Raw genomic sequence first — 13,614 nt, 5'->3', positions numbered from 1 at the left:
CAGAGTTTACACTGTTGTACTAGAAAATTATACAAAAAAAATTGCTTATAGAAAGAAATAGAAAAAATAAGATAAGAAAATGCTCCTTTTATTCCATAATCAAACTGTCTGATGAAAATCGGGGTAAAACGGGATAGAAATTTAGACAGAAAACAAAAATGCATTTTTATTGAAAAGAAATTTTTTAGTTAATGCTTATGCTGCTTAATATACATTTGGGAAAGTAACAGTTATCCAGGTTACTCATAAGGGTAGAATACAACTGAGAAAAATAACATATTTACCAGTAGGCCTAAATAAATTCATATGATGCTATAAAAATTAAAAGTGAGGTGAATTACAGTTTGTTTTTGTCACTCCTTGTAAAACAATAAAAATAAAAATCTATATGAAAGTATAATTTGTAAAACAGTTGATTTAAAAATTTAATAATTTTTTATATTATACTTTTAGAAAATAATTTTTTCTGAAAATTGACAGTTTATCTAATATCATATATTGTAACTTAAAAATTCTATATTTAATTTATTTTATTTTCAAATACTATATAATAAAGTAATGTAAATTATAAAATAAAAAATGACCAAACCACAATAAAAAATTAAGATTTGCTCTTAGATCAGTGGAAGTGAAAAGTAAAATTTTATTTACTGAATGAATAGATTGGAGAAAGTTTACGACGTTCTGTAATCAGCTACTTGAAAAACAGAAAAGCTGAAAGACGTAATAAACTTATATTCATAGTATAAAAGTAGCTCTTTCTGAGATTGTTTCCTACCAAAAAATCTTAAATAAAATATCTGAAATGAGAATATCTTGTACTCAGCAGTCATTAGTCGTGAAATATGTTTTTCTGACTAAAATGACTTCTAAGTATTTACCATACTTGCTGAATATAAAAAAGTGTGCACATTAAATTTTGACACTATTTTTATAACAAAATATTCCTTCTCTTAAAAACACACATGTATAGTACTGGGCATGATCTCTCTGTTAAATTCAGTACAAAATGAACAAAATCTACTTGTTCACAGAACTGCTAAAATCAAAAATCAATTTATTCAGTCCCCTTCTGTCCTAGATGTTTAAATGCATATCATATCAGTAAAAATGGTTGGCCACAATCGCAGATCATATCAGTAAAAACTTCATTGGTATCACCTGGTATAATATAATAGCATGATCACCCAGTACGTAACTTCAATCAAATTGAAGTTATTCAATTATCAGAAGAATCAAAATTACATATTTAATTGTAATCAGTAGAATTAGCCATCAGTTTTTAAAAAATGAGAGTATATATATTCTTTATTATTTAAATATCATTGCAAAATATATACAATTAATTTTCTTCTTTACCTTGCCTCAGTGAATTGTTTGATATGCAGAATGAATATTATTTTATAAATATAAAGAAAACAATTTATTTTATAACTGAATGAAGGTTTGGTGTAAAAGGGAAGCACCATTATAATCTTCATCAGAAAATTAATGAACATATAAAATTCATTACACATGTCTAAATGAATATCATGTAAATTTTAGTAAATTTGAAAGGCTCAAATTAAACAATACCATTTAGATCAATCAATCCCAGTTAGGTTTAAAAGTAAGATGCTGTAGTTCATAAGTATAAGTAAAACAGTTCTCCGTTAAGTAATTAAAATCAAGTGACAGTAAAAAAAATGCTACCTTGTTGATATTAATAAATGAAAAAAGGCTTTAATAGTTTCTGATGTTAGATTTTGATAATGAAACCACTGGTTACATAAATTGATAGACAACTAATAATAGGTATAAAAAAAGATTTATTAAAAACAAAAATTTAATAAATATCGCACTTACTAATGTTATATTTTAAGCTCATGAATTCTAGTACTATGAAAATTATTTATTGTTTTTTTTTGTGAAAAGTAAAGGAGGATATCAAGAGTTTCTGGTCATCTACATTGGTGAGTATTTTGAATGTATGATGATTTAAATATTATTTATATCATATGTAAGTATGATACACCGCAACAGATAATGTAACTTCATTCATTACTTTACAATAAAGTTAACTTATAAAAAACAAACAAAAGTATGGAATAAAACATAATATATCAAATACAGCAAAATAGTAAGATTCATAAATATATCAATATTTCATATCTTCAATACATCATCATTCAACAACTCCAGAAAAACTTTATGTACTATTAATTAAATTCTTAAAACATAATCTATATATCCTGTCTGTTTTAAAATCCACCTCTAATGCCCATAATTCCAATCTATAAATATATTTGTATATATGCAGCTTAAAATAATATAGATCCATGTTCTGCAGATGAATGAAAACAACAGCATGATATGATAATTTACAAACACACACACAGAGGAAATTGCATATAGTAATTATGTTGCTAGAAAATATTATTTTTAATATTTTTATCATTGAAACATTTCTAATTTTATAATACTATGCAACAGGTTTTAGCTGCTACTGGGCCATTTTTTTCTACACTGGCTATAGGTATGACATCAGGTTTCTCAGCAGTCCTATTACCCCAACTAATGGAAACAAAATCAATAATAAAAATTACAAATGATCAATCATCGTGGATTGGTAAGTAAATTAGATAATTTTCAAAATAAGACTAAGATTAATTTTTATATTTTCGATACAAAAAAAAGTAATTATCTACTTTAAATTTTCAAAACCATTGAAGTAAGAATATTAGAATAATTATTTCAATGTAAATAAAAGAACCAATAATTCTTACTTTCTGTTGAGACGTTTAAGTTTGCTTTCCTTTGTAAGTAATTTGATTAATACTTTGTGAAAAAATAAAACTCAATAGTTATCTCAAAAGATGCATAATCTGTTTCTTGTTCTGATTCTCTTTGACACTAAATGTAAAAATGTTCAGAGATAAAATTGTTGCTGATAAAACAAATTGCTGTAAATATTACTTCTCCTGATCTTTTAAATTTTTTCTCTATCTATTATGGGCCAAATCCAGCTCTTCTGAGCTAAAAAAGAGACAGATCTTTTTGACACTGCTGACTTTTTAACTTATCATGTACTGCATGACAACCAGAAGTGAATTTTTCAATAGTTCTCATATGCTGGAGTCATTCAGAAAGCTCTCAGCCTAAAACAAAACACCACATTTTTCAGAAATTTTTATTTTTTAATGCAGTCATTTTGCTGTTTGATAAATTTAGACTGACTGACTTTCCAGCTTTTTAGTACGCTCAGTATAATGCAATTTGTAAACTCTGCAAAATAAGTGGTCATCTTAGCTTGATCTCATCTTTTGAAGTGAATCTTTGTCCAGTGAGCCATTTCTTCAGGACGGGAAGAGGAAGTAGTAACTAGAACCCAAACCTAACGAAAATGATGTGGTAACATCTCGAAGCATAGGTATTGGAGTATGTGCAGACTAATTATCATGGTGAAAGAGCACTTTCTTTTTGCCAGGTGTGAATGTTTAGTCTGAATAGCACACTTCAATTGGTCCATACTTCCTGTTGATGGTCCTTTTCCAGGTAGTCTATGAGGTACACAACATGAGAATCCCAAAAAATATAACTGTGTCTTTTCCTACAGATGAAATGTTTTCACTTTCTTTGGTGCACTTTTACCCATTGTTTGAACTGCTGTTGGTCTAGAGTGTATTCATGAATTTATGTTTCATCCGCTGTTATAAAACATTGAAGAAACTTAGAGGAATCGCATTTAAATAAGTCTAAATATCTTGAGAAGTGATCAGTAGGATGCGTTTTTGGTCAACTGTTAACACCCAATGAACAAAAAGCTTCCTCATTCCCAATACAGTATAAAACATTGCATACATGGTCTATCGATATGTTTGCAATGTTAGAAAGCTTGCATACTTTCAGTTGTCGATATTTAAATACGTCATTGTGGATTTTTGGGACGATTTTGTCAGTCGTGGCAGTTTTTGGGAGTCCCCACTGTTTACCTTGAGTAAATAGAGTTTTTTAAAGTAGACCCTAATTCTTTTTGTATGTCTGTTGGGGTTAAGTTTTTAAAACAAAAGTATTCATAGTAGCTCGAACTACAATTTTATCCAATCTTCATACAATGTCAAAACTTGTTTTCTTTACTCGATCATCAAAAGTAATTAAATGAATACATCTGAAACTTTGGAGGAAGCCATATAAAGGATAATGCTTGTTAAATATTTTTGTCATTTGGTCATGACTGCGTCAACTCACCCATTACTGCGTCAACTCACAGTCATTTGAAAACTTCTCAGACGAACCTAGTATATATAAACATATATATCCCCATCATAAACAAATGAGATAATCTCAGGTCATATTAAAGTTACATCTCCATAGTCTTCATTTAAAAACTGAAAAGTTTTTTTTTTTCTGAAAACTGAAAAGGCATTGCAACTTTCTAATTTTGAAAGTATACAAAATTACTCAAACATAATAAACAAATTTCAGTTGTTGGCCCGCTTTTAATTTATATAATAAAAAAGTCTCAGTTAATTCTTTCAAAACTTTCTAAACAATGAATTTTCATTTCTTAATATTTATTTTTTTTTTAACGTAATACAGTATAATTTAAATAATATTATTAAATTATTAGCTTATTCCATTTGTCGTTTTACTTAATTGTAATATTTTATTTTGTTTTTTGATATTTTTCAACAGTGGAATGATTCTTCTTTTCATTTAAAATTGTAACACATTGACTTTTTTGTTGTTTTGTTTTTGAAAAATCAGATTTCTTAAGCTCTTCTTGAGAATTAAATTCTCAAAAAAATAAATTTTGTTACAAAATTTTATTTGTTTACCCACAACTTGACTGTTATTTTACATCAAGCCTAAAAAAATTCTGCTTTGACATACTAACATTTGTTTTCTAGAATAATTTTCTTAAAAATTGCTTGAGGTATAGCTCTGGGACCTGTTTTTCTTTAATTTTTCAGCTCAAAAACAACATCAAATTTAGTGCTGAATTTAAGTTCTAGAAATTTTAATATATGCTTCATTTTACCTTTGGAACAAAATCCGGATGAAATTTTTCACTCTATAAAATTGAAGACAAAGCATTTTTGCAACAAAGTTATATAATTTTTTTTCTTTATTTTAACTTTGAGTGTGTCCTGAAATTCTTTCTGTTTCTTGTGAGGCACTTTGTATATTATTCAAATAAATAATTTTTGTTTTTTTATTCAACTGAGTCTTTCAAGGATGAGAAGAGACTTATTTTAGTGCAAGGCCAGCTTTTATAGCAAAGATGGAGCTGTGTGAGCCATACAGAGAACTGCCAGGAGGTTTGTGAGCTGTACACAGTCGAGTGAACCATCAGAAGCTGTGTCTCAACATAACTGCCCACAAAAAACCATATGATTTTTTTTTCAGTTTAACAATGTAATTGAAATTATTACAGACAATAACATAGTTAGAAATTTCAATTAGTTACATGCATAAATATAATATATAATATAAATGTGAAATCATAATAAATTAACACAAATATGTAAATTAGATTATAAGTTAAGTAGATGCCTTTTATTACTGGTAGGTAGACAAATTGAGTAATTTGTGAATACCTTTTTTTTACAGCTAGTATAGCCGTGCTGCCAATGATCATTGGATGTATTTTGAGTGGATTCATCATGGAAAAATTTGGACGTCGACCTACTCAGAGAGCATTTAACATATTATTTATAATAGGCTGGATTTTGATAAGTTGTTCTAATACTTTTGAAGTATTATGCATTGGTCGTTCGATTACAGGACTATGTGTAGGATTATTCAGTCCATTATTACTTGTATATGTAGCTGAAATATCTGACCCACATTTCAGAGGTGTATTATTAGCAACAAATCCCCTAGCTATCTCAGTAGGAGTATTATTATCACATTTGCTTGGCACATTTTTTTACTGGAAAACAACAGCTTCAGTATGTGCTACATTTCCTTTAATAGCTTTCATAATTTTGTTATTTGCTCCAGAGTCACCATCTTGGCTAATTTTAAAAGGGCATAAAAATCAAGGAGAGCAAACATTTCGAAAATTACGAGGATTTTCACCAGAAGCTTCCATTGAGCTAAAATCCATGCTAGAAAATGAAAGTTCAGAAGATCAAAGAACAAATTCTAATAATACTATTTTATGTAAATCATTTCTTAGGCCACTTTTCATTATGCTGGTATTTTTTGTAATACAACAATGGAGTGGTGTCAATGCAGTAATTTATTATTCAGTTTTTATTCTTTCCACTACATCTTCGAATGTAAATGAATATTTATCCACAGCTATAATTGACATTTTAAGGGTTTTCATGTCAACTGTTACTTGTATTCTATTAAAAAAATTTAATCGGCGATCACTTGCTCTGTTCTCTTCAATATCAACTGGTATCTCCTTGCTTTGTCTTACAATTTCATTAAAATTTGCTCCACCAGAATATTCTTGGATAACACTACCATTTATGGCAGCGTATGTTTGCTTTATCTGCACAGGAACTGTTCCACTTCCATGGATTTTAACAGGAGAGGTAAAACAGTTTAAAAGATAGCACAAATTTTTTATAAGAAATGGTCTGAAAATAATTGTAATTTTACTACATTATACAGTTTTCTTTTTTTTAAATCCTTAGTTACATAAACTTTCTATTTATTCCTACCATTCTATTTTCTTTAATAAAATGAAATTGGTAGAAAAATTGGTAGCTAAACTGCAGGCCATGAGGTAGCTATCTAATGAAGCAGGTAGATTCTGTGGTGACCATGAACTGATTTTTCAAATGGGGTCAAGCAGCCCTTTTAGCAGTTATCAGGTGTGCCAACTGATTGCAACATTAAAACAGTTTATATTTGATGTTGAATCTAGTCCAACTGAAAGCAATGGGAAAAGATTTAAATTATTTTTAAATTACTCTTAATTGGGTCTTTTAATCAATGACATATGTAAAATGGACACAAACAACTATCTGTTTTCTAGGCTTCAACCACTTAAAACTGTTTAAAAAAATGTTAATACTTTTATCATGTTTCATATTGAGTAAATACAAAATTTTTTCATGAGTTATCAGTCATCAGTCATTTTCTTGACTTATCAGTCACTTTATATTTTGTATAACCTGCCGTCTCACTTATCTGTAATACGTTCCTAATTATTGACTTCCTATCAAATTTAACTCTTAACAGTCTCTCTAATTCCAAATTTACACCTTGTATTAGTATTTAACCAAATTTATCTCTTCAATAGATTGTGACAAAAATTCCTTCTTTTATGTTCATTTTAAAACCTTAATGTTTTTCATTTTTTCTTTCACCTAAGATTTCATCTATGTCAACTTCCTTGTTAAATTACATTTCCTGATACAAATAGTGTTCAGCTAAATATTAATTTTTACTTTTGATAGAGACAGAGATCTTTTACTTTTGACAGAGAGTAAAATACTTTTACTCTGGCCTTTTTTATTTATAATTTCAATTTTTTGTTAAAATACATTTAAAAAATCAATTAACTATTTTTCTTTTTTTTAATTTCAGGGCACTTCTTCAGACTCATAAAGTCTACATATTTATGTGAACAGTTTATTCAGTTTTGTGTCTCTTAAAGATTATAATTCGGATAGTATTTCATTTATCCATCCTAATACCTTATTTTAATCTTTCAAAGCTTTTAAAATTCTAATCCTGAAACACAGTCTATTCAGAAATCATCAATTTGTTTAAGATTTTTAGATAATTCTCTGCACTCTGTACAGTTCCATATTGTTAGCTTTTTATTCTCTTTCTAACAACAGTTTTAAATTCTCTGGTAGTAATATATTTTGCTACATTTTTTAAAAATATTTATTTTTATTTTGCCTGGTCTACATTGCAAAATTAAGTTTCTTCTCTCCATTATTGTTTATCTCCTTTGATGTATTGCATTTTTTATTAGTTTTATTTTCAAAGATTCGATACACTTTCCTTATTATCTTTTTTACACTTTGTACTTTCTTTCATCCATCAGTTCTAATATATCCTGTTACAAATAGTTTTCAGCTACATGTTACCATTTTAACTCCATACCCATCCTCCCTTACCTCCTATCCTAATCTCTGTGTTATGTACTTTTACATTCATTTATATGTATACATTGCAGTAAAGGCCTAGAGGAAATATTCTTAATTTTTTTAACTTTAACTTACTTTTTTAAATTAATTTTACTTAACCTAAATTTTTTATTTTTAGTTAATTTTCTTAAGTACCATTTCTTTGTTGAACATTTTTTCTTCAGTGTCTTAAAACTCAACCTTCATTTCATCACAGCTAACTTGTTTTCTCTGTGACTGTTACTGAACAGACTTGACATTAAACATTGTACTACTGATTAAACATAGTAGGCTACTCACAAGTACTATCAACTAAAAATTTAGTAATTTTTTTTTCATTGATATGAATTTATCGTTGCTAAATATTTATTAACTATGGTGAATTTTAATGACATTAATTGGTTTTCCTAGTTTCTTGATTAACTTATTTCACAGGACAGAGATGGTAATTATTAAATAACGAAAATGATTAGATTTATTTGTTATCATTATACAATCTACCTAAAAAAAATCCACATTTTGAAAGAATGTGACTACTAGTTTTTTTTTTGTCTTCATTCATTTGACTGGTTTGATGCAGCTCTCCAAGATTCCTTGGAATCTTAAACATGAAGAAAATCCAAGATTTTCTTGATGTTTAACTTAATTTTTGATGTAAACAAATTATATTTCTGACTGAAGGCTCGTTTTGCCTGTTGCATTCTGCATTTTATATCGCTCCTGTTTCATCCATCTTTAGTAATTCTACTTCCCAAATAACAAAATTCTTCTACCTCCATAATCTTTTCTCTTCTTATTTTACATTTAGTTATTTCTATTACATTTCATTACTTCCATTTTGTTCTTGTTTATTTTCATTCAATAGTTCTTGCATAGGGCTTCATCCATGCCGTTCATTGTTCCTTCTAAATCCTTTTTACTCTCAGCTAGAATTACTATATCATCAGCAAATCGTAGCATCGTTATCTTTTATATAAATATTAAAAAGAAACGGGGTTGGGAACATCCTTGTTAGACTCCCTTTCTTATTATGGCTTCTTCCTTATGTTCTTCAATTATTACTATTGCTGTTTGGTTCCTGTAAATATTAGCAATCGTTCTTTTATCTCTATATTTGAACCCTAATTTTTTTTAAAATGCTGAACATTTTATTCCAGTCTACGTTATCGAATGTCTTTTCTAGGTCTATAAATGCCAAGTATGTTGGTTTGTATTTCTTTAATCTTCCTTCTACTAATTATCTGAGGCCTAAAATTGCTTCCCTTGTCCCTATACGTTTTCTGAAACCAAACAGGTCTTCTCCTAACACTTCTTCCACTCTCCTCTCAGTTCTTCTGTACAGAATTCTAGTTAAGATTTTTGATGCATGGCTAGTTAAGCTAATTGTTCTGTATTCTTCACATTTATCTGCTCCTGCTTTCTTTGGTATCATGACTATAACACTCTTTTTGAAGTCTAATGGAACTTCCCCTTTTTTATAAATATTACACACCAGTTTGTATATCTATCAATTGCTACCTCACCTGCACTGTGCAGTAATTCTACAGGTATTCCGTCTATTCTAGGAGCCTTTCTGCATTCAAATCTTTTAATGCTCTCTTAAATTCAGATCTCAGTATTGTTTCTTCCCTTTCGTCCTCTTCGACTTCCTCTTAAACACCATTTTCTAATTCATTCCTCCGTCCGTACAACTCTTCAATATATTCCACCCATCTATCAACTTTGCCTTTCGTATTATATCAGTGTACCATCTTTGTTTAACATATTATTACATTTTTATTTATGTTCCCCAAAATGTTCCTTAACTTTCCTGTATGCTCCGTCTATTTTACCAATGTTCATTTCTCTTCCCACTTCTGAATACTTTTCTTTAATCCACTCTTCTTTCGCTAGTTTGCACTTCCTGTTTATAGTATTTCTTAATTGTCGATAGTTCCTTTTACTTTCTTAGTAGCATTCTTATACTTTCTACGTTCATCCATCAGCTGCAGTATATCATCTGAAATCCAAGGTTACCTACCACTTCTCTTTGTTCCACCTACGTTCGCTTCTGCTGATTTAAGAATTTCCTTTTTAACATTCTACAATCTACACTTCATTAACACTAAATTATGGTCGCTATCAATATCTGTTCCAGGGTAAGTTTTGCAGTCTACGAGTTGATTTCTAAATCTTTGCTTAACCATGACATAATCTATCTGATACCTTGCAGTATTTCCTGACTTTTTCCATGTGTATATTCTTCTATTTTGATTTAAATCTGGGCGTTGGCAATTACTAAATTATACTTTGTGCAAAACTCTATAAGTTGGTCCCTTTCATTCCTTTTGCCCAGCCCATATTCACCCACTATATTTCCAAACCGACAACAATTGTTGTCGGTTTAGGTTTCGATTTTATCCTTATTACAATGATTCTATCGCTATGCATTTTGAAATACTTTACTCTCTTCCCTATCTTCTTGTTCATTACTCTCTTCCCTATCTTCTTGTTCATTACGAAACCTACTCCTGCCTGCCCATTATTTGAAGGTGAGTTAATTATTCTATAATCTCCTGACCAAAAGTCGTTTTCCTTTTCCCACCGAACTTCGCTAATTCCTACTACATCTACATTTATCCTATCCATTTCCCTCTTTAAATTTTCTAACATACAATTTTTAGACTTCTAACTTTCCACGCTCTGACTCGTACAATGTTAATTTTTAATTTTCTGGTAACCTCTTCCTTGGCAGTCCCCATCCGGAGATCCGAACAGGGGACTAGTTTAACTCCAGAATATTTTACCAAAGAAGGAGCCTCCATCATTGGTATATGTAAATGCAGAGAGCTACATTTTCTTGGAAAAAATGCAACTGTAGTTTTCCATTGCTTTCAGCTGCACAGTACTCAGAGGATTGAGTGATGTTGATATGGCCGTTTAAGTCGTCCTGACCTACACCCTTAACAACTACCGTAAGAGCTGCTGCCCTCTTTCAGGAATCATTCTTTAGTCTTTAGTCTCAATAGATACCTCTCCGATATGGTTGCACCTTCGGTCCAGCTATTCTATATCACTGAGCACTCAAGCCCCCTCACCAACGACAAGGTCTCATGATTCATAGAGGAAGGTGACTACTAGTAATTAATCAAAAAGAATAATGCATAACGTAATGAATTGTAGCCATTATAATACAAAATTAAAAAAATTCAACAGATTAAGAAAGTTATAAAAAATAATATATACCAATTTTAAATATGTGTACTAAAATCAATCTTATAAAAACATTTTATTAACAATAGTTCAATTGATAAAAACTAAAAATTATGTTATTACTTTTTCAGATGTTTCCAAGCCATGTAAGAGAAATTGGAAGTGGTTGTTGTACTTGCTTCGCCTTCTTAATGTTCTTCACCGTTGTAAAGACCAGCCCCCTACTATTTAAAGAACTAGGAGCAGGAAATGTATTTCTTTTATTTGCATTAGTTGCATTATTTGGATCAGTGTTTATTTTTTTCTTTCTTCCAGAAACAAAGAATAGGTCACTTCATGATATAGAACAGAATAAATTAGGAAACAAAGAAGAATCAGTAATACAAAGCAGTGAACGTTTATAAATCATTAAAAAAATTGTTTAATTTAAAAAGTGTCTAAACATTTCCTTTTTAATGAGTAAATTCCAAACACTAAAATGTAAGTACATTACAGCAAGAGTAAGTAGAGAACTCAGTTCCAGGGGTAAATCAATAACTTGTTTCTTTCCTTCCTACTCTGATGTATTAACTACTTTCATACCCCACAATAGGTCTTAGTTCCTTCATTTAACTTTACACATTTCTTTTACAATTATATAAACAGAAAAGTCTTTACCAATTTTTTGGACACGATGAAAGATTTTTTAAAAAGAGAGTAGCCCATAAGTATCAAAGTTCGATAAATATCAAAGTGCATCCAACATTTAGGAACAAACAAGTAAATCACAATAGTCAAATGAATCTTTCTAATTTGTACGAATAACGATAATTGTAAATCAAAATGGAACAAATATGGAATTTCAAACAAATAAAGTTGCCATTAGTACAAAATATAAAAATATTATACAAAATGTAAAATATTTGTAATAACATCAATATATATTAGTTAATCGTATATACAAAATTTTCCCATGAAAAAACTTTAGTTAAAAAGACTGACATGTGAAACATCACTAATTCAACCTCTTGTCTTTACACATCCTCTGAATAGAGTACAGTGTTTAGTGTAGGCCATGAACAGAAATCTTTATGCACAAAGGAGGATGTAAGAACAACATTTTTAGAAGTCTATTTGAAGAGTTTGAGTAGAAAATCATATCTTGTGCATGATTTTTATTGAAAATGTACATTGATAATATCAGTAAGTCTGTTGTATATCCTTGGATGTAAATGTATTACTTCAGTACCAAAACACATCTCAAGATACCTGGAAAAAAATGACTGTAATAAGACTCAGCATATTCAATTAAACTAAACAAAACAAATATGTTGTCATAACACAACATTAAAACTTAATTTTCAGCCAAATTAAAATTTATATGGCCTGAATATAAATAAATAAATTAATTAAATATTTAACAGATAAAAAGAAACTTGATGTTATTTTATTAGGATATTTTTCTTTCTTATCATCTTCTAGTTCAGATAACTTGTAATTTATCCATCATGATGATATGATCTTATAGTACATGAAAAAGTTCTAACCAGAATCTTTTGGACAGAAGGCAGAGACTGACAGGGCAAAACACATCTTAACACACCCAATAAGGGTACTAAGAATACTTGTAAAAACAGTAACCCATTATAAAACTAAGTTCAGTATTACTGAATACTTCAACAACAAATAACATTAGCTCATTTAAAAAGTATTGCCTGTTGCAAAAAACATACACCAAAATTTTCAAATAGAATGAAACACTACAGTATTTCCCACACTTGCTACCAGTGAGTAATTCCAATAAAAATTCCTTTCAAATATTTAACATTACCTAAAGTAAAGTTCAATTCTCCTAAAATGTCATTTTATCTCTTAAAACCTTACAAATTTCCATTATACAGCTTACAAATACTACAATTCTTAAGCTTAGACTAAGCAAACATAACAGCACAAATGTTGCAAAAATTATAATATAAAAGTTCTGTAAATTGGCAAATCTTCTAATGATGGTAAGATAATCTTATTATAATATATTATTATTATTATATATTATATTATTATATTATAATATATTCTTATTATAATATCTAAGAATAACAAAATTTGAATTTCAATTCATCAATTCAAACACTACATTTTCAGTTTTATTTACCCAAATGCACCTTCCTAAAATAAATAATTAAACTGCAACAAACAAATAATAACTAGCGTGGAATTCACAGTTTATTCTGCTTTATTCTCTTAACATGTACATTTTTTGTTGTTATTTTTTCATTTCTTCAGAAAATGAATTAATAACACAGACAAAAACAATTTTTAATGTTTCTCTCTAAGCACAACTTAACTACTAGCTCACACTAAC

The 13,614-nt window shown here is 29.0% G+C and overlaps 1 protein-coding gene across 3 annotated transcripts in view; it reads left to right on the top strand.

Annotated features, from left to right (window-relative positions):
* Window positions 1-11,706, top strand: part of LOC142329353 (trehalose transporter 1-like protein) — a 58,581-nt gene extending 46,875 nt beyond the window's left edge. For all 3 annotated transcript variants that reach the window (XM_075373859.1, XM_075373867.1, XM_075373876.1), the window contains exons 3-5: window positions 2,473-2,608; window positions 5,593-6,530; window positions 11,405-11,706. In XM_075373859.1, the coding sequence (XP_075229974.1) occupies window positions 2,473-2,608; window positions 5,593-6,530; window positions 11,405-11,677 (1,347 nt within the window). In that variant the 3' untranslated portion in view covers window positions 11,678-11,706. The remainder of the gene's footprint in view (window positions 1-2,472; window positions 2,609-5,592; window positions 6,531-11,404) is intronic.
* Window positions 11,707-13,614: the final 1,908 nt, after the last annotated feature.

The sequence above is a fragment of the Lycorma delicatula genome, chromosome 1 (assembly GCF_047948215.1).
Source record: "Lycorma delicatula isolate Av1 chromosome 1, ASM4794821v1, whole genome shotgun sequence".
In the NCBI taxonomy this organism is placed as follows: domain Eukaryota; kingdom Metazoa; phylum Arthropoda; class Insecta; order Hemiptera; family Fulgoridae; genus Lycorma; species Lycorma delicatula.
This window is presented reverse-complemented; position numbering and strand designations above follow the sequence as displayed.